Source organism: Pipistrellus kuhlii, unplaced genomic scaffold, assembly GCF_014108245.1.
Source record: "Pipistrellus kuhlii isolate mPipKuh1 unplaced genomic scaffold, mPipKuh1.p scaffold_m20_p_27, whole genome shotgun sequence".
In the NCBI taxonomy this organism is placed as follows: Eukaryota; Metazoa; Chordata; class Mammalia; order Chiroptera; family Vespertilionidae; genus Pipistrellus; species Pipistrellus kuhlii.
Window position 1 is genome coordinate 1,671,078 of NW_023425526.1, and position 27,725 is coordinate 1,698,802.

Here is a 27,725-nt window from a genome sequence, read left to right on the forward strand (position 1 = left end):
CGGCACTGCCTGGTGTGCCGTAGGTGCAGACAAGACAAGAATTTTATAATTTTTCACTATTTTGTTTACTTAATATTTCATAATAAAGTAATTATAAAATACTTTCTTTGTGTTTATTTGATTCCTATTCAAGAGAATTACTTTATATATAGTCAATATAGGCACAGAGTTAAATTTTTTAACATTTTCTAATGGTGGTGTGCCTCGTGATTTTTTTCATGAAACAAGTGTGCCTTTGCCCAAAAAAGGTTGAAAAACACTGGACTAGGAAGCTAAACTCAACCTCACAGGCCTCCTGGCCAGGGGCTGCACGGCTAGCCCTAAACCTGCCTTCTCACCCCTCCTGGTCTCAGCAGCTCGAGGTGGGCTCACCACTTCCAGCCGGGCCCTGCAGGTGTCCGTCCCAGGCCCCACCCACAGGAAGCCCGCACCAGCCTCCGGCTCATCTTCTCAGCAGCACGACAGCAGCAGAGACGGTGGCAGCACGTTCTCTAAGACTCGGGCCAGCAGTTAGTTGTGTTTTTGTTTTTGTTTTTGAGCAACATATATTGTTATCGGAAACAATTAAAGACACCCACCTAAGCTGAACTCTAAAATGGGTTCATCTGGATCTTGTAGATTTCCTGAATAAAAAAGAAATGCCAGACAAAAGTCAGCCTTAGTCAACTTTTCTCTGCTTTCAAGTTTTATACAAAAAACACACAACCCCAACACACTTATCATCATTTCACAGTGTTTGTGAATCAAACCACACACCTTAACACATACAGTGATGTGTGTCAATTATTTCTCAATAAAACGGGGGTGGGGGGAAGAGATGGACTCCAATATTCTACTTATTTTGTTTAATCAAAACTTATGTGAGATGATTTCTTCATTTTATAAACTTTTTGTTCTGAGATTTCTAAAACGTCTCAGACTCCAAGACCAAACCCCTGCCTTCCCAGGTCTGCATACCCACAACAGACAGGCCTTTTGCTGTGGCCTGGGCTCTGGCCAGACTGGCCCCATGGGCACTCCCACATCAGCTCCTGGCAGGAAACCTGCAGAGACTGGCTCCCGCGGAGGCAGTGCCAGGGAGAGGGCTGGCTTTCCCCTCCCTATTCCGACTCACCCAGAGGAGGCCACACCGGCACCCTCCAGCCTGGGGCAGTCACAGGGGGCTCATACTGGCTGTCCCAGGTGCCCCAGGAGGTTTGGTGCCCCTCCCAGAACTGCCAGGTGGGAGGAACTGGAGCCGCCCCGAGAGGCTCACCTGCCAGGGAGAGGCCAACCATGTCCGCGGCCACATCGACGGTGGAAGCCCGCTGCAGTGCACGGGCCCTGGCGCCATGGCGAGGGCTGTGCTCTCTTGCTGTCATGATGTCATTGGTGGTGATGTGTTTCCTGCTCCTGGGTCAGACCACGCCTGACTCCTCGGGGAGAGCTGTCATCCAGCCCTGTCCCTAAGGTGGCAGCAGTCCTGAGACATGGGAACGGACAATGGTAAGAAGCACAGAGACGGTGGCCGGAAGGCGCTGGGGGAGCACAGAGTGCGTGAGCTACAGGAGCAGCAGAGCGAGGCCAGGGTCCCAGCAGGCCGGGCCGGTCTAGGTCTCTTCCTCCATCACCACGCTCCCTACGCTCCCGGCACTCACACACCAACACAGCAGGCCCCTGGGACCCATACAGAAATTGTGTTCTCTCTGACAAAGACATGTCGCTTTAAACAATGTTTTCCATACAATCGTAAAGCATGGCTTATGAGATTTGATTTGCTTTGTTAAGCTTTTCCCTTGGCAAGTCTCATAGAATTTCATAACATTTAAAGCCAATTCCCTACAACCTGTTAGGATACAGATGCATGAAGGGTCTGCCACCCTGGCTACAACAGGTGGGGCAGGGGACAAAGGCATATGCTCTCCAACCTTGCCCTCTGTCTTCCCAGAGCTACAGAACTTTATGTGGGTCTTGGTCCCGCCTTTCTTTTGTACAAAACAAATACGTGATTCTCTCGAGAGCGGAGAGTGCTGTGCTGGAGTGTGGCCATCTCTGAGGGCGGCCTCTGCCGGCGGGGTCAGACAGCCGGTCAGAGAGCCGCCACGTGGGAAGCAGGAAGTGAGCTTCACATTCTCCCAGCCCCACGCGCGGCCATTCCTGCTGACTCTAGAAGGTGCCGCCCTTTGGGAGGTAAGGTAAGGAGACCGGGCAGAGGGGCTGGTTTAAAACACCCTCCAAGCCTGCCGTTTCCAGCCGCCCCGTCTTCTCTCAGGGTGTCCGCACCTCTACCGAAAGGGCCCGTGGTCCTGCTCCTGCGGGGGTTCCCTCACCCACAACTTACTGGACATGTTTGTTCCTGGATCCGTGGAGACACGTGGCAATTCTTCATAGAAGCATATCCAATTCCATCGCCTAAAAGTAGGAAGTGACACACTTAACAAGCTGGCCAACACACAGGGAGTTCTTGTGAAGGACATTATAACTCCAACACTAGAGACACGGGAAAGCCACAGGCTGCCCGTGTTCCTCTCTCCACACCCCGGTCCACCTTCTGGCTCAGAAACAAGGCTTTGCTCAAAGCCCAAACGAATGAGGACTAGAAACACACACTCTGTTCCACTCTAGGGGTGACCCAGGGAAATCTGAGCCAGCCCTAAAGAGCCACGTGAGCAGCTGGGGTGGATCAGGGATAAGGGGAGGTGAGGATCTGAGCCTCAGTCCTCCCTCTCACAGGCCTCGGGTCCGAAGAGAAGCACTTTGCCGTCTAAGATGAAGCTAGTTGTACCCATCTCACAGGGCGCACTGAGAACCAGACCTTCCACAACGGGAGAGGGCTCTGCAAACTCCACTCGGCTCCCCAATCTCTGCTGGCCCACAGGCGCCATTTTGAAGCAGGACCCCCCAACTCTGACTCAGTCCCAGCACTGCTGGGGAGATGTCGGGGCGAACCTGGGGCCCAGACCCCTGGAAGAGCAGCGCGCTGGCCCCGGGCACACTCAGTCCCCGGAGCTGAGCTCCAGCCTCTCCCATTGGGACACCCGGACCTCCAGCCGGTGCCCCCGCCGAGGAGCATGGCCTGGCGGGTCTCAGGAGAAGTCACCAGGGAAGATGCATGTTTGCTGAAATCGGAAGGCATACAAGTCAAAAACAGGCGATAAAACTGAGAAAGTATTATATACTAACACCTGTGAACCTGTAATTTACAAATTAAGTTTAAAAACTCACTAAAAATCCAAGTAGCAAAAGGTAAGAATTCATAAAAGAGTAATACATGTGGTGAACATTTTGAACAGGGACCAGACTCACCCATTATAATAAAAAGAATGCTCACCATACCTCCATTTCCCTAAATCAGTCTGCCAAAAGCAGTTAGTCCTGTTGAGAATATGCTTTGTGAGGGACCTAGAGGAAATTCCACAGGACTGTCTTGTAGTGCTGATGACATACTACAGTACTGCAAGCATTTTTTAAAAATATATTTTATTGATTTTTAACAGAGAGAAAGGGAGATATAGAGAGCTAGAAACATCGATGAGAGAGAAACATCGACTAGCTGCCTCTTGCACACCCCCTACCGGGGATGTACCCACAACCAACGTACATGCCCTTGACCGGAATCGAACCTGGGACCTTTCAGTCCGCAGACCAACGCTCTACCACTGAGCCAAACCAGCTTCGGCACTACAAGCATTTTTTAATCTAACATTATTTATCAAAATTTGACCACAACAAAATTCTCACCAATGACCCAAAGATGCATCCTGCAGTATTGCTTAAAACGACAAACTGAGACCAATCCAGGTACCCACTGCAGGTGCCAGTGTGTCAACACCTGTGAACACTGACATACGTGTTCACATGGTCCTAATAAAGCCAACAACCACATGGACAGCTCTCCCACCTCATCAGACACCAGGAAAAGGCACGTCATAGGCACGAGATAGCGCATACCCACTAGAATGGCTAAAATGAAAAGGCGGCAATGCCAGGTGCTGGTGAGGATGAGGTAATGGCACCTGAGATACTGCCGGAGGCGGCCAGGGCACGGCCACTCTGGAAAACGCAGTATCTACTCAAACCGAACACACATCCACCCAAGAATCCAGAATTACTAATAGAAATGTATGCTTATATTCCCCCCAAAGATGCGAAGAACATTTAGAGCAGTAACATTTATAACAGTCAGAAACCAGAAACACCCAAATGCCCACCTACAGCAGGTGAACACAGCAACACAGGTGGCTCCCAGAAACGGTATCAAGGGGAGCGCCAGGCACGCAGAGCGCCTCTGGGCAACTGTGTCTCTACGAGGCTTGGGCACAGCCAATGAGTCCTTGGTGTTGGAGTCCAGACGTGGTCCCTCTGAGGGGTGAGTGCTAACGGAGGGGAGAGGGGAAGGGGTCCTACCTCAATAAAAAGTTTACTTTTTCAATGGCTGCGATGGAGACAACACAGTACGAAAGATGTTTATGTCAGTTCTGCACCATGTGCGTTTTCCACGTACTATTCTGCCTGTGACCTGGTTCCAGCCCTTCCTCAAAAAGATGTGCACAAAGGCAAAGAGCCCGCAGGAGGCCGCAGCAAGACAGTGGCCATGTGGAGGGACATGACGGGGCATGGCTTCCTTTCTTGGCTGTCACCCGCTTGCGTCACTGAAATCTGCACCCCATGCTGGTGGAGGCAGAGGTGGCACCTGGAGATGAATCAGCCAGGAAGCTCTTCTCTCTTGAACCCCCCTTCCCCCGGCTTGTCCATAAAGATACAGCCGCTTTCCCTTCAGCTGGGACAGCAGAGACCTGCCACCTACCACGGGGCTCATCTCACCCTGACATCTCACCCACCCAAGGGAGCTCCCATCCCCCGTCCCCTGCAGGGTGGCTGCCCCTCCCCCACCCGCCCTTTCCCAGGAGGCAGTTTAGTGTTAAAGGCATTATGAGATTCTGGGGATAGTCATGCTTCAAGGGGAACATCTACAGACTAATTTTACAAGCTTGATAGGGTTCACAGGTCACAGAAGCTTTTAGGTCAAAAAGACCTCAGAAGGCAGTTGGTGGTTACTTGGGGGCATTTAATTAGAATCTGCAATTTAAGTCATCAAGACCCAGAACAAAACGCTAATTTGCACAGCTAAACTCAATTCCTGTGTAAGTCTCATTAATTTAAGGTGATTCACCAAGGACTCCCATATTCCCATGGTCCCCGTTTTTTTTTTTTTTTCCCATTTGAAGACTGAAGCTCATTAGAAGTGAAATTACTCTAAAAAAAAAAAAAAAAAAAAAAAAAAGAGGACAGAGGGGAGGAGCTGTTTGGAGGACTAGGCAGGGAGGGAGGCGAGAAGATGGCAGGGGCACGCAGGACACTAACTGCCTCCTCTTCCTCACTCGGAGAACCAGGTGGTCCCAGCTGCCGGACACTGGCCATCGAGCCAGCCATGTGGGCCTATGCAGGGAGAGGGCAGGGGCAAGTGAGGCAGCGAGGGAGGCTGGGACCCACCCAGCTTCACGGGACCAGTGAGGCGGCACCACTGTCAGGCGCTTCTCCAGGGGCCAGTCTTGCCGCCTCCAGAGACCATGCAGCTTGCGTCAGACAAGGAAGGCTGGCCCCTCTGCTCAGTGAGCTCTGGGGAGGACTAACCACGGAGCCCGCTTTTTAAACATTTATTTGGTTAATCCTCACCTCAGGATATTTTTGCGTTGATTTCTAGAGAGAGTGGAAAGGAGGGGGGAGGCAGAGAGGAAGAGAGAGACATCGATGTGAGAGAGACACACTGATTGGTTGCCTTCTGCACGAGCCCCAACTAGGGACGGGATCAAACCTGCAACCCAGGTACGTGCCCTTGTCTGGGAATCGAACCCAAGACTCTTCAGTGTGAGGGCTGATGCTCTCACCATGAGCCACACCGGCCAGGGCCAGAGCCCGGCTTTTACTGATCTGATACACTGGGATTCTTCTGAAAATAACCTTAAAAAGGAGATGCACAGGTGAGGTCACGGAAATCCAGACACTTCCTCAGGGCCACGTGGAGGCACAGAGAGGAGGAGGAGAAACAACCCCAAGCCAAGGCCAAGCACGGCTGGGGCTGTCCTCCCTGCCCTTCGCGGCCCAGCAGGCCCCTCCCGGGCGCTGGGAGCCAGGGGCTAAGAGCAAGCCTTCCCCGGCCTCCTCTCCTAACAGGGGGCAGTGAAAGTCAGAGAGAAAGGCTGAGTGAGTCAGCTGTGAGTCAGCAGCCCTGAGGAGGAGCCACCTCCGGAGCAGAAAGAGGAAGAGTTTTCTCTCAAAACCCCTAAATCCAGGACAGCCACAGTGGCCGGTGAGGAGGCATCCCGCGGCTCACTGGCACCCAGGCCTGGGAGAGGGCCGCCGCCCGCGCCCGCGCCCGCGCCCGCACCAGGCGAGCCCTGCAGACAGCACCCGCCGCTGTCCTTCCAGAGTGCCCCGACGGCTGGCCCGCCGGGACCTGTGTCTTATGAATAACACCCTCCTGGTGCAAAGACCAGGTTTTAGACAAACACCTGCTGGTAAGCAAACTTTAAACTTCTGTGGCAACTTCTGCTCACCAGAGTCTGGCTTTTTCCTGCCTCCGAGATACCCACAGACAACTCCGGCCCCTTCCCTCAGTGCTGGAGGCCTGCCCCTCCCTCCGCCTCCTGCTCCCTCCCTCCAGCCCCGGCTCCCCCCCACCCCCCACCCCCGCACCCTCCCTCCACCTCCTGCTCCCACACCCACTGGCTGAGGGCGAGGAGAGGCTCACTGTGAGCAAAGCTCCAGCTCAGAGAACATCGTCTAGCACGGAGCACACTGCAAACACCGGCCAGGGCTGCTAAGACTAAATGTAGGAAACTAATGGGCTTTAGGAAGTCAAGCCAGGAAAACAAAGAATGTGCTGTCGCCCTAGCTGGTTTGGCTCAAGGGACAGAGGCTGGCAGACTGAATGGTCCTAGGTTCGATACAGTCAAGGGCACATGCTGGAGTTGCAGGCTCAATCCCCAGTGCAGGAGACAGCCGATCAATGATTCTCTCTCATCATGGATGTTTCTCTCTCTCTCTCCCCCTTCCTCTCTGAAATCAATAAAAATATATATTTTTTAAAAATGTGCTATAGTTGATGCACATTCTCACTGGCAGGTCAAACTGCTGGGGCTGCTTCTCACTCCCCAAGCCCTGCTCTGTTCCATTCACAGGAAGCTCGCCACCCAATCTATAATATTAACTAACCAGCCTCAATTGTTTCATGAATATGGCAGCTGATAAAATATAATGCCTAACCCAGATTCAAATGCACATCTGGGACAAGGGGAGGAGTCAGTCACCATGAGTGGGCCATGGGCAGCCCTCTGAAAACCAGGCAGGCCAAGTGCCCTGGGAAGGGCACACCCAGATTGTTCAAGTTTCCCTCCTGCCACTCCTCCTTCCAGACCCTTGTTTCCATCTCAGTCGCTGGCAACTCCCACCCTTGCACTTGCTCTAGCCAAGAAACAAAGCCAGTGCTGGCCGCTGGCTGCCTCCTCTCACTCCCAAGCCATTCTGTTGGCTCCATCTTCCCAACGATCCGGACTTCAATCCGCCTCAGCACCCAGCCCCGCCGCTCTGGCTTCTGACCAATCCCTCCGCAGCCCCTGGAGACTGTCTCCACGCAGGACTGGCTCCCCCTGGCCTCCAGGCTGCTCAGAGCTCCCCAACTGCAATCCTCAGCAAGGCCAACGGAAGGCATCCCTCACCCGTGTCCTTCCTAACACCAGTCCTCAGGACAGTGGGTCAAAACTGCAGCTGGGCCCTAGTGGTTCACCTACGAACCATGAGCCTTTCAGGGATTTTGTACAGAAACCAGTCTGAAAATAAGTCACCCTGAAAAAGCATTTAAAGGTGTTCCCACTGAGCGGCACAGGGCAGACCCGGTCTGGGCTGGCATCTGGGGGACCAGAGACGTGTGAATGGGCAGGAGGATGTGGTCCAGGAGGCGCAGCAGCGGCTGTGGTGGGTGGGTGTCCTTGGGCTGCTTCAGCCAGAACAAGCCTTCCCACACTTGGCCACTTTTCTGAAGCACCCACACTTTCTCAGGCTATTTCTACTCCATCACTGGCACTCTCCTCCACAAGCAGGGAAGGTCTCTCCTGGCCCGGGACTCAGGGATGCAAAGATGCATCACAAGAAACAAAAACAGAAGAGACAGACAAACTGAGGCTCACACTGGTGCTGCTCAAGCCTCTTCTGGAACCTTCCCTGTGAGAAGGGCTGGCCTGCAGCTGTCCACTTGCCTGCCAGGGGCACCCAGGGGCTAGCACCGGGGATTCTGAAGGCTGACGCTGGGGGTGAATCAACCCAGTGTTCCTGTGTATTACTCCTCCCACTCCCCTGCACCAGGCTTCATTTGTCACTCCATTACGACACCAGTTCCCAGAACACCACACACCAAGATAATGGTGTTACTGCCCGGGGCACTCAATCGCTGTGAGGGCCCCTGTTCCTGCTGGAGACAACGCACACCAGTGCCCATGCCACGCTGCCCTCTCCTGGACATGTCCACGGCTCCTATCTTTCTCCACTGGCAATCGGCCACACGGGGCTCCCAGACAATGACCTGGAAGCTTGCCTGGATGTTGGCCAGGAAGGCGTCTCGGTGCCTGGGAAATGTCCTAACAGGGGTGTAAAAGGCCTGAGGAAGCCATCAATGTTTATCAATGAAGACACATGCCCCGGGCCCGAGAGCCCAGGACAACAGCGCCCCGAGGCCTGTGAGTGGTCAGTGCCGTGGCCTCACCAGCCTGGAGGCAGGTGCTGCAGGCCCAGGCGCCCCGCCCAGGGTCGGGAGCTGCAGCTGGATGAGCACTGACTCCCGAGCCTGCTGCCTCTCCTCCTGTCTTTGTCCATCCAAACGCAGGGCTGTAAGGCCTGGCCTGTGCCTGCTTCTACCGGCCCCTCTCAGAGCTGGCCATGTGGAAGCTGATGGGAGGCACATCAGGGCAGTGCCCCACTCGGCTTCTCTCCTCCCTCCCCGTTGGGGGGGGTCTGTTCTTTCAGACCAGGGGCTGCTCAGGGCTCCCTGGGATGGCAGGCACCGAGGGGTGCCCTCCGGGCCAGGGCTCTCACCGCGCTATGGCAACTCCTCTGCACGACCTGATGTCGCAGCGAGGGCGAGTCTGCTACTCCTGCCAGCCTGGGCTGGCGGGACACCTGGGCTGCAGGTGGCGGACCCAATCCCAATGAGCTTCAGCAGGAAGGCAGGTTTGTCATAAAGGCCCGCTGGCTTACCGAACTTGAGCAGGAATATGGCTGACAGGCCAATGTCGGTGGCACAGACGACTCTTCAAGGTGCCCCCCTGCTCACCCACATCATTCTCCCCATCCCTGCACATGACCTTGTGTGCATGGTGGACACAGGAAGCCGACAGCCCCCAACTTTAAACTCTGCAGCTCTAACAAATGCATGGGTTCTCCCTGAGTCTTCAATCCAGCTCTTCCCAGGAAAGGCAATCCACGGCCTACGAGGCCACGTGCCCCTGTGGCTGGAGCGGGGTCACAGGCACAGGGTGCTCCCATTCGATAGAGTGTGGGAGGCTGAAAATAGTCTCACTCACCACAATTTGTAATAGTCAAATGGAAACCCTACAGTAAGTGTTTCTCAAACTTTAAGAGGCAAGTTAAAGATCTCCCACTATTAACTAAATGCTTTTTATATTGTTTACAATAGATAACAAATACAAAGTTAGGTATAAACTCTTTCCTTGGAGCTCTTAAACTACTATAAAATAAGAGATTAATAACAGCAACAAACAAAACCCCACACCAGTGACTCACACTGACATAACGTGAGGGATGGGGTGCTGTCAGAAACATCACAGGAGCATAACCCGAGGGCTCCGGAAGGTGCCTGCCGCCCCCTCCACTCACCCCACCTGGCCTAAGCCACAAAAGCCCACAATGGCCACTTTGGTTGCCCAAACGGCTACCCGGTTAAAACAGCAGCGGCAGCAGCCACTGTTCCCAGAAAAACGAGGGCAGAGGAGCAGGGACGCGGCGATGCCCCGGAACTACAAGCCGGGGTGAAGGACCCGGGGCAGTGGAGCCTCCACAAGTCGTTCTGCTCTTCTGCATGAAATCAGAGAAGTACAGAAGCTGGCTTGCTGTGTGAAAATGTAAGACTGGAAAGCCCGCTTCCTGGAGTCCCCATCGTGGGGCGCCCCTATGTACACGTGAACCCCATAAGCAAGGTTTCTCTGCTGTTTTTGTGTGAAGACTGTAGGGTTTTGGTCATTTCATCTCTTTACTGTTCCCAACAGGTTATAATCATTCATTTATCATATCTTAGTTTATTAAGTGTGTAAAGTGTCATGTGCTTTGGGAAAGAGTCACCAAGCTACCCTGGTTTCCACTGGCAACACACACTCCCCAATCCTATATAATCCTATCTAATAAAAGGCTAATATGCAAATTGACCAGATGGCGGGAAGACTGATCACTATGATGCACACTGACCACAGACGCTCAATGCAGGACTGTCCCCTGGTGGTCAATGCGCTTCACAGGGAGAGTGCTGCTCAGGCAGAAACCAGGCTCACAGCTGGTGAGCACAGCAGCGGTGGCAGGAGCTTCTCCCGCCTCCATGACAGCTAAGAACCCCTCAGGGGATGTCCAGCTGCCAGCAGAGTGGGCCTAAGCTGGCAGTCGGACATCCCCCAAGGGGTCCCAGACTGCAAGAGAGTGCAGGCTGGGCTGCGGGACCACCCCTCCAGTGCATGAATGTTGTACACCAGGCCTCTAGTAAAAGCATAATCTGCTAAGTGTCCAACCAATCGGATTGACCACTCGACCAGCTGCCAACGTATGCCCTGACGACCAGGGGCTGATGCACTGAGGTCCAGCCAATCAGGATTGGGTGAGAGGGCCACACATGCCCTGGAGCCCTCCCACGGTCCCTCCCTGGCCAGCTGGCCTCCATTGGCCCCAATCAGGACTGGGCGAGACGGCCCCAATCGCCAGCCAGGCAGAGGGATCCCACCTGTGCACAAACTTGTGCACCGAGCCTCTAGTTCAAGAACAAAACATGCAGCCTTGGCCAGATGGCTCAGTTGGTTGGGTGTCATCCCATGCACTAAAAGATTGTGGGTTCAATTCCCCAGTCAGGGCACATACCTAGTTTCAGATTTGATTCCCAGTCATGGGAGCATCTGGGAGGCAACCAAACAATGTTTCTCTCTCACATCATAGATTCCCTCTCCCTCTCTCCCTCTCTTCCTGTCTTTCTAAAATCAATGAAAACATATCCTCGAGTGAGGGTTAAAAAAATAAAAGAATAAAACTTGCAGCCTCCTCCTCAAACACCCCCACGTCCTCTCTCAGACTTGTGAAGGAAAGTGAGCAGCTCACAGTGCGGGCAGGGACTGGACACGCAGACATGGCAGCCCCACGTGGGGAAACCAGGCTCTGACCATGGCCCACTCGGGAGACACTATTGTCCCCAAAATGAGCCTGGTCTTCACAAACCTAACAGAGAGTGAGCTCCGGGAAGGGAGGCTGAGCATCCGCACCGGCTCCCAGACCCAGCTCCCAGGGCTCATCCCACAGGATGGCTTCAGGCTGCTTCAAATTCTGGCACCGGGAGTTTCCCACCCGCAGCTCCGTCTGCAGCCGGCCTCCGCCTGCTCCTGCTGAGCCCGCCCGGCCATCCTAACTCCGACAGGGCACGGGCTGGTGAGGCGGCTCACTACAAACACGTTATTTCCTTCTAGATTGCGGCTGGCAGAGCAGGGCTGACAGTAATTGGCATGGCTGGGGTTGGACAGGTCTAGTTTATTTTTATAACCACTAGGAAAGCTTGTTTTCAAATTCAAAGTGTCAAAGTTGGCTTCCTGGGAGAGTATAAAATTTTGTGAGTAGCAACAAAATCCCATAAAGGGCTATAAATGCGAAGCCACAACCACAGATCGATGAAATGCTGGGAAGGCGAGTTATTTCTGGATCACGGCAGGAAGCCAGGAGCCCAGGGACAATCTGCCCATGGCCTCCCCGGGGCGGCTCCCAGCGACTAGCTTCATTTTAGCTTCCACACCAAGAAACCATAACTGGGGAGAGAAGTCTCTGTCTCTGCCTACCCTGGAAACAAGGCAATCACACTCTGGCAAGGCGGTACAGTACCTGCCAAACCGGAATCCTGTTTAACCAATCACTGCTGGGGGACATACAGAGAAGATGCTGAAAGGCCTTCAGTGGCTCAGATGCTCATGTGGAGATAAAGCAAACAGTCTGATTTTGACACGAGACCTCTCCCTGGGAGCCTGCCCACAGCTCTTATTGCAAAGCTGATGGTGACAGGAATGATAAAAACCCAAGAAAAGTAATTTTAAAAAGAGAGCCACCGGCAGTGCCTCCAGGCCCCGTGCATGCTTCCTCAGACAGTGCCCGGGCGGCCCACTGGAGCTGCGGGGAGGAGTGCTGCTGCTGGCAGCGTGTCATGTAGGACAGCGAGTCTGGGTGGCTCCTCTCCCCGCCTGGTGAAGGGGAGGGGCCAGGGGGCACTGGGGCGTTTCAGTCCTCAGCTGGCCAGCCTGGCCGATGGCTTCAACATGCTCCTCTGACAGGAGTGTTCATGGAGCTGCAACCTGGAACCAGCGTTGTTCATTTGTTTATTCAACCGGTGCCTCACCAGTAACTTAGAGAGGATGTGCAGATGAGTCCGAAGTGGCCCCTGCCGACAAGGATCCAACAGAATAGCAAGGGAGTGAGAGACATTCAGACAAGACAACATAAAGAGGAAATGTAATGCATGCCCCAGGCTATAGTGGGGGTGAGGAAGGAACCTTAAAACTGGCCAGAGGTGATCCTGAGGCAGTGTAGACAGATCTGACTTCAAAAGGCACAGGATGACCATTAACCCCGGGAGCAGAGAAGCCCAGCATTCTAAGGGACAGAGAGAACGGGCTGCAGGGCCAGCCAGGGTCAATTCAGGGGAACCACTAATACCAGGCCATGGAGTGCAATGTAGCCAGCAGGCAATGAAGAACTCTCTGGAACCTCACTCATTCAAATGAATCTGAAAAGTCTTGAAACTCTCCTGAACGCTTGTATTGAGCTTTGGAAAGAACCTCTTACTTCCTGGTGCAAACCGCTCCGGCCGGGTAAAGCGGGGCCACACAGTGGCAGGAGGCGGACAGGCCACATCTACGTCCAACACAGAGGGACACCGTTCTCGTCCTGCAGGACCCCGGGGGCTCCGAAGGCCATCAGCACAACTAACCTAGTCAGGCACGCTCACTGCCTGTAAAGGAAGTCTATCTAATTCTGCAATAAAAACAAAACCCAGGTTACTTTTGGAGCCAGTGACGGGAAGCTGCTGCGGGCCCTGTGGTGGCCGTCTGTGGTGGGTACGTGCCACGTCGTCGGGTCTACCTGGGAATGCCAACATCGTGGCCGAGTTCTTCTCATTTGGCATCAAGAACATTTTATATCAGCGTGGCATTTCTCCATCTAAAACCTTTACTCAAGTGCAGAAATACGGACTTACCTTGCTGTAACTACTGATCCTGAGCTCATGAAATACCCAAACACTGTGGCGGAACTCAGAGACTGGTTATACGAGTGTTCCGTTCAGAAACATGTGGCAGTCATCTCGAATACTGAAAGCAGGGAGGTGCTTGGAAGATGACAGTGTGATACTGAGTGTGACGAGATGGCCAAAGGTGACAGAGCACCTAGAGAAAATTCTCGGAAAGCAATCCAAGGTGCAATCTGCTCGGTGGTCAGACAGATCACAGCTACAGAAAGTTTCTACTGGAAGTTTCTTGTTTATTTGAACTACTGATTTATACAAAGATGTAGTTGTCCCTAAAAAGTGGCAAGAGTCGGGACCAGTTCACCACCAATTCAGAGCAAGTCCGTCTGCGTTCCTTCACAACTACAATCCACGAAGCAAACAGCACCGTGGCTACAAGGTCCATGACGGAGAGGGACAAGAACGGGGATGGAATTCTCCAATGTGTATTTCCCGAAACCAAGTCAACTACAGTTCATGTTTTATTCCATTGACTAATTTTTAGATGGGGAAAGCAACACTCATTTACTGAACTGTCCCATTTTTTTGGTACCTGTTTAACTTTCCAGAGGATTGACATAATTTTTGCACACCCTTCAAAAGGGAACCAGCAGATTTACATCAGCACTATCATTAATGTCAAGTCCTTTGAAAGTGGTAACTGAAGATGGGAGACTTTTGATCGCGAGCTCAATGTCTTCCTAAATCAGACTTTTTGGTCAAGTGGCTTGATTCAGAATATAGGTAAATATGAAATACAGCAAAATAAATCTGAATATTTGGAGTCTTTATTTTATGCCTAAAATAACTGACAATGCACAATAACAAAATATAGCTATGAAGTCCTTTTGCCTTTTATTTCATTTGTATAATTTCCTAATTTTAAGAAAATCTCCAATTATTTTATTTTAATGTATATAACTTACACCTACAAAACTACATCATTATTTCTTTAAAAAAATTTTTTTTCTTTATCCCTAACAGGTTTGGTTCAGTGGCTAGGCCTGCAGACTGAAAGATCCCAGGTTCGATTCTGGTCAAGGGCATGTACCCTGGTTGCAGCACATCCCCAGTTGGAGGTATGCAGGAGGCAGCTGATGAATGTTTCTAACTCTCTATCCCTCTCCCTTCCTCTGTAAAAAAATCAATAAAATATATATTTAATTTTTTTTTCTTTATTGATTAAGGTGTTACATATGTGTCCTTATTGTCCCTCCCTCCCACTTGATGCCCTTACCCCTCTGGTGTCTGTGTCCATTGGTTAGGCTTATATGCATGCATATAAGCCCTTTGGTTGATCTCTCCACCTTACCCACACCCTCCCCTACCTTCCCTCTGAGGTTTGACGGTCTGATCAATGCTTCTCTGTCTCTGGATCTGTTTTTGTTCATCAGTTTATGTTGTTCATTAAATTCCATAAATGAGTGAGATCATGTGATATCTATCTTTCTCTGGCTGGCTTATTTCGCTTAGCATAATGCTCTCCACTTCCATCCATGCTGTTGCAAATGATAAGAATTCCTTCTTTTGCCAAACCGGTTTGGCTCAATGGATAGAGCGTAGGCCTGGGGACTGAAAGGTTCCGGGTTCCAGTCAAGGGCATGTCACCTTGGTTGCAGGCATATCCCCAGGTGGGGGTGTGCAGGAGGCAGCTGATCGATGTTTCTAACTCTCTATCTCTCTCCCTTCCTCTCTATACAAAATCAATAAAATATATTTAAAAAAAAAAAAAAAAAAAGAATTCCTTCTTTTTTACCGCAGTGTAATATTCCATTGTGTAGATTAGGGGTGTCGAACTCAATCAGAGAAGGGGCCAAAATCTAAAATCCAGCCTAAATCGCGGGCCGAATGGTTTACTGAACAGTCATAAACTGTCATTGTGATGGAAACGCAACGGAGTGCAGTGATGACAGTGCGGTGCGGGCCACATTGCAAGGCCTGGCGGGACGGATTTGGCCCGCAGGCCTTGTGTTTGACACATGTGGTGTAGATGAACCACTTTTTTAATCGACTCATCTGCTGATGGGCACTTAGGCTGTTTCTAAATCTTAGCTATGGTAAATTGTTATATCACTATTTCTATTGTCTAAATTCCAGTGATATAGAACTCTTAAAAATGTCTTTGGTGTTTTATAAAATCAAGCTTTAAATGACAATGATAAAGTTAAATGTATATGTTTTTCAAAACAAAACAAAAGCCAAAATCAACAACCACAAAAGGAAATAAGAAGACCACTAGGTAAGTGCCTTCAGTGCCAGGTCTATTAGCAAATACCTACCCAGGGCCACCCTCTGCCTTCAGGCAGCCCTCCCAGGAGACTGGCCTAGTATGCAGTACAGAATTTGCTTGGGAGTGGCCAGAACCAGCTTCCCTTTCTGTCACTGTGGCCTTGCTCCCGAGAGATTCCTAAGAGGGTTCCACCTTTGTTTATAAAAAGAATGCTGACAATCAGATATCCAAATGATAATAAGAAAAATGCCCAAAGGTACTTCGGTCATTATTTCTTTTTCTTCAAAATTCACAGTTGAGTTCTGAGATAGAGAAGACACTGAGAACAAAGACCCATGAAACATCTCCCTGTCACATATCACTATTTTAAAATTAGCACTGCCATGAGCAAGAACAGAGAAAACTAATTAAAATCTCTACTGTGCTTTCACTTTTATTTTTAACATTCTTGAAAATTGGGTAATAAAGAGATCAGGGGAAATGTGCCTTAAAAACTCATTTTTTAGAACTGTTCCCATCTCCCACTAGAAGAAATTACTAAAAACACTAAGAAGTGAAGCTAGCATGCAATAAGCCATCTGTAAGCCACCTGAGGCCCTGCCTCCTTCAGGGCAGGCCCGGATTCTGATGGAAGGCCCAGGTATCGAGCCTCCACCAGATCTGGAATGTTGTCTCCGTCAGCCCAACATAGACTCGCCCCATCGAACACCCCGGGACTATCATCCAGTGCCATGGCCAGGGTTCAGTGCAGCCTAGGTTCTGGACAGGGCCAGATGCAAACCCATCAGGAAGGTGTGAACAGAGACCTGTGCAGAACACTGTGCAGGAGCAAGCAGGCACTAAAGGATGAAGACAGCGTAAGTCCTGGATCTGTCAGAGGCCTGCACTGGCCGGAGCTCCTAATAGCAATCCGCTGACAGTCCGCAGCATCTCGCAGCGAAGCTGTGCCTATGCCCAGCCCATCAACCAACCACAGATGAGAGGCAGAGAAATGGCACGAAAACGACGGATGTGGAGTCAGGGCCCTTGCTCTTGGTTCGGATTTTAATTCAGCTATCAGATTCCGGGCAGATTACAAACTCTGGGCACTTCAGGTGTGGTCTTGGGTCCGATCTGCTGTCCTACACTGTGCAGTGCTCAAGAGGTGTACACTGTGTGTCCTGTGCTCTGTCATCTGCTCCTCAAACAAAGCCTGCCCAGGCCACGGGCATTATCTTCTACTGTAACCTTTCACTCCTTTACACACACAATCCGATGACAGTGATTCTTTCTCTTTTTTGTCCAATTATTTCTACACATATTACATTTACATTTACTACAAACTCAAAAACTGTTATCATTATACACACAGTGTTTTTAAAGAAGCTGAGGGAAGAGAGGAAAGTGTGCATGTATTGGTTTGTTATATTAACCTTTTTTTTATATATTTTTATTGATTTTGTACAGAGAGGAAGGAAGAGAGAGAGTTAGAAACATTGATGAGAGAGAGTCATCGATCAGCCGCCTCTTGCACACCCCCTACTGGGGATATGCCCGCAACCAAGGTACATGCCCTTGACCGGAATCGAACCCGGGACCCTTCAGTCCCCAAGCCTACGCTCTATCCATTGAGCCAAACCGGTCTCGGCTATATTAACCTTCTTATTACCATCCTGTCTCTCCTCGTTTTCCTATAGATTCAATTACCTAATGCAGTGTAACTTCCTTATGTCAATACAGCTTTTCTCTCCTTCATGCTGCTATTGTCAAATACATTCCTTTTCTAAAGGCCAACAATATAATTAGATATAGGCAGTCCACAGATACTGCAAATTTCACAATAAAGCATGTCACACGAACCTTCTGGTTCCCCAGTGCATATAAAAAGTTATGTTTGCACTAGACAGTGGTCTATTAAGTGTGCAATAGCATTATGGCTAAACAAGATACATATCATAATTTAAAATATTTTATTTCTAAAAAATGCTAACCATCAACTGAGCCTTCTTTTTGCTAGTGGAGGATCTCACTTCAATACTGATGAAATCGCACTATCTGTGAAGCACAATAAAATGAGGTGTGCCAGTATATATATTATTTTTTACAATTGCTTTTTAAATCAATTAAGGGGAGGAATGCACTTATACTATCTTTCAAAATAACGTAATTACCTTTACTGGCACTGTCTTCACATGGTCTTGAATTACCACCAGTGGTCATCTGCTTCCAGCTTGAAGAACTTCCTTCATATTTCCTATAATGGTAGTTCTGCTGACAACAAAGCCTACTTTGTCTTTTATTTTTTAAATTTGAGAATGTCATTTTTTGTCTGCATTTTTTGAGACATAGTTTGCTCGATATGAGATCTTTGGTTGATGGTTTGGAGATTTTTGCAAGATGACGACTATGCTATACCACCACCTTCTGGTCCCCACTATTCCTAAAGAGAAGTCAGCTGTTTATCTTACTGGGACTCTCTGGTACAATCTCAGTTAATTTTCTTTTGCTGCTTTCTAGCTTTCCTCGTTCAACATTTTTTACTATGATGGGCCTGAATATGGACTTCTTTGTAGTTACACTATTTGGAATTTATTGTGTTTCTTGAATGTGTAAATTGTTTTTATCAAATTTGGGGAGTATTCAGCCATTATTTCTTCTAATGTTTTTCTATTCCTTTCTCTCTGTCATCCTCTAGTACTTTTATCATGTGTATGCTGGCTTGCTTAATGGTATCCCACATTTCTCTGAAGCTCTGTTCACTGTCTTCTTCCGAAATCCCCCATCATTTGAACTGTAGAATCTCTATCACTCTATCTTCAAGTTTAGTGATTCTATCCTCTGCTAATTAATATCTGTTATAACATTCTAGTGAATTCTTCACACCAGTTATTTTACTTTTCAACTCCAGAATTTCACTCAGTTGAAATTTTTACTTTCTTTCTTTTTTTTATCCTCACCTAAGAATATGTTTATTAATTTTTAGAGAGAGGGGTATGTGTTGCCTCCCATAAGCTCCCCAACTAAGGATTGAACCCACAAACAACATAGATATATGCCTTGACTTGGAATTGAACCTTTGGTGTACTGATTGACATTCCAACCAATTGAGCCACCCAGCCAGAGCACTTTCTGTCTTTTTATTGATATTCTCTAATTGACCAGGCATTGTCACCATACCTGTCTTTATTTCCTTAAGCATTATTTCCTTTAGTTCTCTGAATATACAGTTGACCATTGAACAATGTGTGGGTTAGGAGTATTGACCCCACCCCCCTACCCCAGCCGCCATGCAGTCACAGATCTGTGTATAATTTCTGACTTTACATTTGGACCTTTGCATCCACAGATTCAAACAACTATGAATGGAAAACAGTATTTGCAACCTGCAACTAGGAATCTGTAATTGGAAAGCCACGACTGGGAATGTGAAAATACTATTGATCATAGTTGGTTGAAGCCATAGATACAACACATTTAGATACCAAAGGCCGATTGTACTATATATTGGGAAAAAAAATCCACATACCAATGGATCCTTATAGTTTACAAACCAATGCTGTTTAAGGTCAAATGTACTTATAATGGCTGATTTAAAATAATTGTCTATTAAACTCAACATCTGGGTTTTCTCTCAGGCAATTCTGTTGCATTTATTTTCCCCATCACTTTCCTATTCCTTTACATGTCTTACCCTTTTATTGTGAAAACTGTACCGTTTCAATAATATGTGGTAGCAGTTCTGAATACTGGTCCCCCTCCTCAGGCTTGTCTTTGCTTAGTCTTTTCAGTGAATTGGCTAGACGGTTCAGTGAAGTCTCTCCTCCCCACCCCTCACTCACCCACAGCATGCAGCTTTAATGCTGCTCCCCGGAGGGCACTGCCTTGAATGTGTGTAATCTATCTGGGACAGTAATCGATTTATCAGGGCTCTTTTTCTCTTCCCTGATCTGTTAGGCTGCCTGCCTCTATTGTTTCACATAAATTGTGATAGGCTCTATGAATTGCTGGTTATTGCTCTACAATTTTTTGACAATGCCCTGAACTACTAAACAGCTACTGAACAACCTGATTTAATTTAATTCAGGCTTTTCTGTAGGATAATTTTTGAGATCAATGTTTGAGGTTTGTTCTGATCCCAGGTGGGCTCGCCTTGGCAGTCTCTTTCCCTGGCTGTCTCTAGCCTAAAGTTTCAACTGTTGCTCTCATGGAGCTACCAGCTCTTGTTAGCTGCTTACCACCAAAATCTCCCAGTTTTTGAGAGCACCCTTAGGTTTGATCAGTCCCACACTGTTATGAATAAATTAAGTCCTTTGGGGAACACCGCAGAGCTTTCTGTTCTTATGGCTTACCTCTCCTCCTTGACAAAATCTGAGAGTCACTGCTCAGGGGTCAAGATTAAGGAAAGGGCCCACATCGCCCAGAGGACAACCCTATTTATGATGAGAGTCCTGGGAGGGGCAGTAGCCTTTGAACTTCTTGGCTTGACTCTTCTGAAATCGAACCTCCACCCTATGAGCAACCTGGGATGCCAGAGGACAACTGGGGCCCCAGGAGCCTCGGCTTGGTACAGAGCCTCCACCCCATGAGTAGGGCTGGCGACTTTTTCCTGGAATTTAGCATCTATTATACAACATGGAGATTGAGAGAATGAGGAATGCTGGCAGCCTGCCCCGCCCAGGGAGATACTGTAGCCTTGATGGACATTTGGGGACAGGGAGCCACATCTTGGCCACACCCAGGCAGAGAATAGCTTCTGTCATACTGGGCTGGATGGGAAGGAATGAGTCATGATTTAAGCGCCACAGGCTCTTGCTGTTGTTGCTAAAATTCAGATTTTCTTGAATGTTTCCTTATTTGCTGTAAACACTTAGGACTATTTATTTGTCCTAATTCTTTAATTGATTGCTTTCTTAAAACAGTATTCACGAATTATTGTTGTTTTACTGAAGAGCAGATCTGCAGAGCTCCTAATAGTACCATTCCAGAAGTAGATAAAAAAAAAAAAAAAGTGTAGACTTAATTTCTGGCAATTGTGAGAATAAACTAGTAATCTTTTCTGTCAAAGAACGGGGTTTAGGCAACTGCCATTTTGAAACCACAAAGGTCAACCCCTCCCTTTTTCCTTTAAATTAGCCAATCACACAAGAATGTGAGCCTCAATTTTAACCAATCAAGAGTGAGGGACAGATGACATGCATCAAGGATAAAACCCCAAGAGGAGCCCCCCCTCAGTGTGTGTGCTTACCCTATGGTGGCTGCTCACCCTTCTGCAGAAGGAAAGAATTTGCCTTGCTGTCTGGCTCCCGAGTATCATTTGTGTTCTACCAGGACCCCTGGTTTGGGAGCTCGCCTTCTTTCTAATACAATCAACAACATACTACGTGCAAGTTCCTTTTTGTCTAATATTCCATTTTAGGAAAGCTGGCATTAACCAGCAGAATATGAGGAAACCCTCACAACAGTAACTACACTATGCCTTTAAAAATAATTGTTTGTTAAAGTCACAGCCACCTATATATATGTATTGTGATTAGTAAGCCATGTGAAACATGTGAGGAAATGTTACCATGCATGAGAGGTGTGTGATGGCATGTTACCATGTATGAGAGGTCAGAATAGTAGGCAAGCCACACATCTTTCATAAATAAACACCTCAAGTAGCCCTCTCTACACATCGGGCACTCATTTCATTCTGGGCCCCTCAACTAAGAAGGTTCTCATCAACATCCAAAAGAAACATGCTCACCCTCCCCGCAACTGCCTTGGGGTAACCAGCATGGGAGAGACGGGAGTTGCCGACATATTCCTGGAAGTCACACAGTGTGCTCACTCCCAAAGGAAACGGCATTCCCAGAATCCAAATTAAGAAGGGGGCTGGGAATGAGACACCAGACCCCATCTCCACCTGATGGGCAGGGGACGTGGGTGGGACGGCTCCAATGCTGGCTCTGCCGTGTAGGAGTTAAAGGTGGACTGGGTGGACTCCGGACCCTCTCAAGTCCCAGATGGGGATCTATGAAATGAAGCCCAGAGTCAGTTCTTAGCGCAGGGAGCTTTCAGGGAGGCAGCTGCAAAACAGAAATCTAATCCCAAACTTTAAAAACCCCGCCATCTGCCTGTTATACCCATAATGTGAAAGTCCTCTGAAGTGCACAGAGTTCACCTCCCACTCCCTTTTGGAAACACAATTTGGTTTTGATTAACGAGGTTTCAGCTGCAATTAGTCGCAGACAGAACTTATTGTTCCTACTATTGTCTGTCTAACCCAGTTTGGGTTTTGATTTTTTTTTTCTCCATCACCATAAAGAAATGCAGCTTCATCTTATTTTTCCCCACTGTAATTTTATTTAAATTAACAAGTGAGCATTAAAACACTTCTTTTCTGTGGAAACTGCTTTATTTTGTTTCAAACAGAAAGAGTCTGTGTGTTGTAAAACAATGATTTTGGAAAGCAAACAAAACAAAAACTTTATGTTGTGACATAAAGGCTGTTGTGACATCCAAAGGACTGAATACTTCTCTTCAAAGTGTTGTTTGGCCAGATGCAGGCACAGCCTCTGCACCGTCACTGGGCTGTTGCCATCGGCCCACCTCATCCTCTAGCAGGCCCTGGTGCCACAGGACAGTGGCGATTCTAGGGCAAGGAGACATGGAGTGGAGCCCTGGTTTCAAATAGAACAAGAGAAGGAAGCCACCCCCATGAGGATGAAAAGGGGGTCAGGACAGAACTAGACCAGATACCTCCAGACGTACCTCACATTCAACCAGTGAAGTGTCCAACACCCTTCCCCAGGTGGCACTGCAGGTGCAGGGACTGCGGGAACCTCTTCAAGGCCCAACTGAGAACCCTCATGGGACAGACACAGTGCCCCCACATGGCCACCTTCATGTTCACCTGGGTGCCATTCTCCAAAGCCAGATACTGTTTGTGAAACCATCTTCTCCTCTCTTTTCAGAAACTCCTCTGTGATAGGAATGGTTAGAAAAGAAACCAGCAGGAAACGCAGCCCTAGGAGAGGCCACGCTCAACCCTGTGGGCCTGTCAGTGCTGCTCCCTGTTCCCTCCTGCTCCTCTGGGGTCTCCTCCACCTCAGCAAACAGCATCACTCTTCTCCAGGGGGTAGGGCCAAAAACATGGAGTATTCCTTGCCCCTTCTCTCCCCATATACAACCCCTCAAACAAGTCCTGGTGACACACCCAGAATCAGAGACTTCTCACCATCACCACAGCTCCCACCTAGGTCCCAGCCACTATGCTTCTGAGACCTCAAGTACTTCCGGAGAAACGCTATCACTGGGTCTTTCTAGACAGTCTATGTCACTCCATATGCATGTAGATCCTACAAGATGTTATTCCATACAGACGGAGCAGAAAAGGCAGCAAGATCTGGCAGTTGCACAGGAAAAGATGTAAAAACCCTTGTCATGTCACCCAAGGACAAAACTCAAACCAAACAGTTAAAGATGCCCCCACACCATCTCCCAGAAACAAATATGTACCCATAGCTGTGGGGGTGGGGGCACGTTCCTCTGTGTTCTCTCAGCCTCAGGAAGTGAGGAGCAGAGTTTTCTCTGTGAAGAAGAAAACTTTAGGGATAAATTTCTCTGAGAATGAGATTGTCAAATGTATTAGGCACCTTGAGTTCCAGCACATGGTCCAGAATCCCTAAGACCCTAAACCACTTGGAACTGGTGGTGTCAACAGATGGAGTGTAAATGACAGCTCGAAGTTGGTGCTTCCGTGTCCCCAGTGGCCACCAGTCAGCATGACAGGGGCATCTCTCTGACGACAATGAGGACCAGCACAGGGAAAGGCTCCTGCACCTTCCCAATTTTACCCACGAGGCTATCCAGGAGATGATGCCCAACTCCCTTGACCCTGAGGACTCTGTTGGCTCAATCCAGCATTTCCAAGTCAGCCTGCCACCAGCCCTGGAGTCAAAGATCACATCACACACAGACACACACACACACACACACTTAAAAGGCAAGGGTCCAGAATCTTTAGGTTGGGATGCAAGACTTCCATCAGTCCCCTGCACTTGTAACTTCCACATAACCATCCTACAACACTCCCATTCCCTCCCAGCCTGCAGGAGCCAGTACCACTCCATCCTCTTCTCCCCAAGTCCCAGCCCCAGCAACCCTCTCTCTAAGGAGCTGCGGCTGCGCTTCCTGTCTACAGAGCTCATCACGTGTCTCTTCCATCAGGTTCTTCTCTCAGGTTAGATTCACTGCTTTTGAACAAGAGCCGCACAGGATTCGGGGAGAAAGTATCATTCATTCAATTCCTTCTCACTGCATCCTCACCAGCATCCAGGAAGAGAGTGTGTGACTGCAGAGTTGAGTGAGAGCTTGTGCATAAGGACATCCCAGGATAGAGACAAGTTCGGAAACAGCACAAGGTCCATTAGGTGTATAACCACTAACTGTCTGTAGAGCCCAATGAGGGTGAAGAACTGGTCAATGGAGAGAGATTTTCAGGTGTTTCTTGCTAACACTGCTGCTTACAGGTTTTGCTCTTGTTGCTGAGTACATAGAAACTTAAATAAAAATAACCTAAACCACTCGGCACCCAGACCTTGGTCTCTAGTACTATGCCCCAATAATATGGTTCTTTGGAGAAATGGCTGGGGGACAGGAAATTACAAGATGATCCTGGGGTACCTAAGTGGCAGAAAGGCAAGACATGCTCAAAAAAATAAAAATAAAAAACCCATAATAATGGGCATATGTCAAAGGGACACTGGAGCATTCTGGATGGAACAAAATAAATCTGACACTGAATTATAACCTAGATTATAAAATAAATATCCATGAGTCAATACTGATATAAATGACTGAATAAATAAATAAGTGGAGAAAACACAAATCTTCCATATTGAAGAATGCCAAGTAATTTATGTAAATACCAGTCCCTCAAAGAGGTACTGCCTAGCTCCCACCCCTTACCTATGGACCGCACATAATGACTGCCTTCCAAGGAGAACACTACAGGTAGGTGGGGAGAGTGACTTTACGGCAGACCAGCCTGACCGACACCACCCTGGCCAGGCGAGCAAGGTCAACACCACAGTGACAAGTGGTTTTGACAGCCTGTGCCCTGCTATGATGTGACCAGAACCAAGGACCCCAGTATAATCACGAGAAAAACATCAGACAAAACCAGGCATTCTACACGTCTGAACATTACTTCTCAAAATTGTCAAGGTCATCGAAAGCAAGAAAAGCCTGAGAAACTCTCACAAGCAAAAGAACCCTGAGGAAATAAGACGGTACCCTGGATAGGATCCTGGGACAGAAAAAGGACATTAGATTTAAAACAACAACAACACACCTCAAGAAATCAAAGCAAAGCATGGACTTTTGTTACTGATGCATCATATGTACCAGATAAGGTGAGAACTTAACAACATGGAGGCAGGAGGTGGGGGGATACAGAGCAACCCTGTGCTATCTTTGTAGGTAAACCTAAAACTATTATAATATTTAAAAGTTTATTTAAAAGTAATCTTAGCTCTGAATCAACTAGCCTTTGCTTTTTTTTTTTAAGTGCAAGAATGAAAACCTACACTTCATCTCCCTGGAGAGCACTACTCTGACCTCCGCAGGAGCCGATCAGTGCATGTTGCTGGGCAGCCTGGTGTTGGCTTCAGTCTCCCCCTTTCCCACCTCCTGCTGCTGGCTGAGGTCATAGCCGCAAGGGCTCCAGGTCACGGCCAGCAGACTACTCCCAGGACAGCTCCCTCCCAGCAGAGACCATCAGGAGTGGAGCCTGCCACACACCCAGCCTTCTAAGAACTGGCCTCTATCCTAGACTCCTCCCGTGACCTAAAGGCTCAGTGGTCTGCGACTACTTTGCCCGCCCCAAACTGCAGGGCCTTTGGGCACCTCCAGGGAGCTCCGGCCTGTTCTAATTTGGCTCTCACTTCTTCTGGTTCATCTGCCAATCAATGGTTTCCACACCTTAGCTTAGCCCATCAGGACAAACCCTGTGCACAGGCGAGGCCAAAGGCCGGAAAGACTGAAGGGTGTCCGCTTTCAGAACAGGACCAAGAGCAGGGAAAGAGCGGGGGAGGGGGCTGGCCTGGAAAAGGAGAATTTCCAAACTTCCCAGAGTCTCAGGACCCAGAAAGGCTCACAGCACTCTGCTGCTTCACTAAGTGCCCCAGGGCGCCACCTGCTTCTTGGCCCCTGTAAGAGCGCATGTCCATAAAACGTGGCCTAACCTAGTGAGACACCAGGAAAACACAAGTCAATCAACACAACACAGTGTTTCCCCTGAGATTCCCAGAAAAAGGAGGGGAAGGCTAGAAACAAGGTCTCACCGTGAGGGGCGGAACCAGGAAAGACACCTCCTCTGAGGACCCTGGACAGCAGCCATGGCTGGCTCATTGAAACCTTTAAACAGTCCTGTTTCCAGCTTAACTTTCTCCAGGCAGCCTTCCTCCCTGATTCTAATAAGCAGTAACTCTTTCAATAAAACTTAAATCATTTTTAGGAAGAAAAGAAATATTTAATTTAAGTGGTTCGCAAATAGAACATTTTAGTTCTTTAAACAAGGTGTTTCCAACAGATTTCTATTTTCTCAATTACAGATTTATCTCAAGAAAAGAGTGTTCTAATAAAACAAATCTCTGCATTAACCAAAGGGTGATAAATTAAAAAGTTCCCAAAAGTCTTATGAAAATAAAAATATTTTCAATTAATAAGAAGCTGATACTACGAAATCAAAGGAAAGGAGCCTGTCACCAGAAGGCTTCCCAGTGGCCCCTGCACAGCTGGCCCTGACGTAGGGGCAACAGACACGCACTGGAGGCCTGAAGCCAGGTTACCCAGCCCCCACCTGGGGCTTTCCAGGAACCTGACCCTGCAGCCAGCCGAGGACAGTAAGAAAAGAGAAGAGAAGAGAAGAGAAGAGAAGAGAAGAGAAGAGAAGAGAAGAGAAGAGAAGAGAAGAGAAGAGAAGAGAAAAGTTATTACCACAGTTCCTATACAGCAAGCTGGGAGAATGAGAGGGGACCTCCACTCATAGGCACACCTTAAAGGGCCAGTTGTTACTTGTGTATTTACATGGATACGATGAGTAGGAACAACAGTGTAGCATCTGCTTCTTCACTTGAATGGCAGGTTATAAACAGATGCCTTGCTGTCTCCAGGCTGCACAATTACTGTAAAACTGCATCCATATCTACATGCACTTAACTTTAATATAAAATATGTTTCCCCCAGGCTGGCAACGCACTGAGGACTCTGGTGGTCGTGGTTGGGGCGGTCTCCGTGAAGCAGGGAGGGTAGAACTCAACGTGGAATGAGGTCATTTCCCTTAGGCCCAGCCAGCCACAGAGCAGGGGTGCGGAAGCTGGCCCTGACTCACCCGTGTGTGTGCGTTTTGGGGGTGGGAGTGGGGTATGTTTGCTGCAAGTGGCCACAGTGAGATTAGAAGAGAGATTCCCGGCTCCCCAGCAGGACCTCAGCCAGGATGCTCACTGCAGCATTATTTATGCCACTACATATTTTACATCCTACATTGCAAGATTCAATAGCAGCCTACATGCCTGTCCCGGAAATAGTAAATTATGTCTCAATCACATGGTGAAACACTATACAGACATCTGAAACAAAAATCACTGAGTCTATAAGAACATGACAAGTGAAAAAGCAAATTCTAAGATCCACCAATATAAATACACAGAAGCACACACACACAAAATGGAAGACAGAAGAAAATGTGTTAAAACGTTAACACGGGGAGTAGCAGGATTTTCTTTTTCATCTACGGGACCACGTTTTTGTAAACGCTTTACAGTAAGTATGCAAGACTTCAATAACTGGGGGGAAAATGTACACATTAAGTTGAGTACCTCCCTGACTCTTCCAGCCCATGGGCAATGCCCTCCTGCCTAGCCCCTGGGCTGCTTCCTCTCTGCACCCTCCAGACTGCTGGAAGAGCTCTCCCTGCAGAGCCGCCTCCAGGAACCCCCCCCCCCCACCTCTCTCAGTACCCTGCGA

The 27,725-nt window shown here is 48.7% G+C and overlaps 1 protein-coding gene and 1 pseudogene across 15 annotated transcripts in view; one reads left to right on the forward strand and one right to left on the reverse strand.

The window, feature by feature from the left end:
• Nucleotides 1-27,725, reverse strand: part of INPP4A (inositol polyphosphate-4-phosphatase type I A) — a 107,035-nt gene that overhangs the window by 48,644 nt on the left and 30,666 nt on the right. For 14 of the 15 annotated variants that reach the window (XM_036454096.2, XM_036454105.2, XM_036454097.2 and 11 more), the window contains exons 2-4: nucleotides 2,321-2,391; nucleotides 1,256-1,462; nucleotides 579-623 (exon numbers count right to left, since the gene is read on the reverse strand). In XM_036454096.2, the coding sequence (XP_036309989.1) occupies nucleotides 579-623; nucleotides 1,256-1,361 (151 nt within the window). In that variant the 5' untranslated portion in view covers nucleotides 1,362-1,462; nucleotides 2,321-2,391. Of the gene's footprint in view, nucleotides 1-578; nucleotides 624-1,255; nucleotides 1,463-2,309; nucleotides 2,392-27,725 lie in introns of all 15 variants that reach the window. The other variant, XM_036454091.2, reaches the window with a different exon arrangement.
• Nucleotides 11,407-13,998, forward strand: LOC118727900 (annotated as a pseudogene).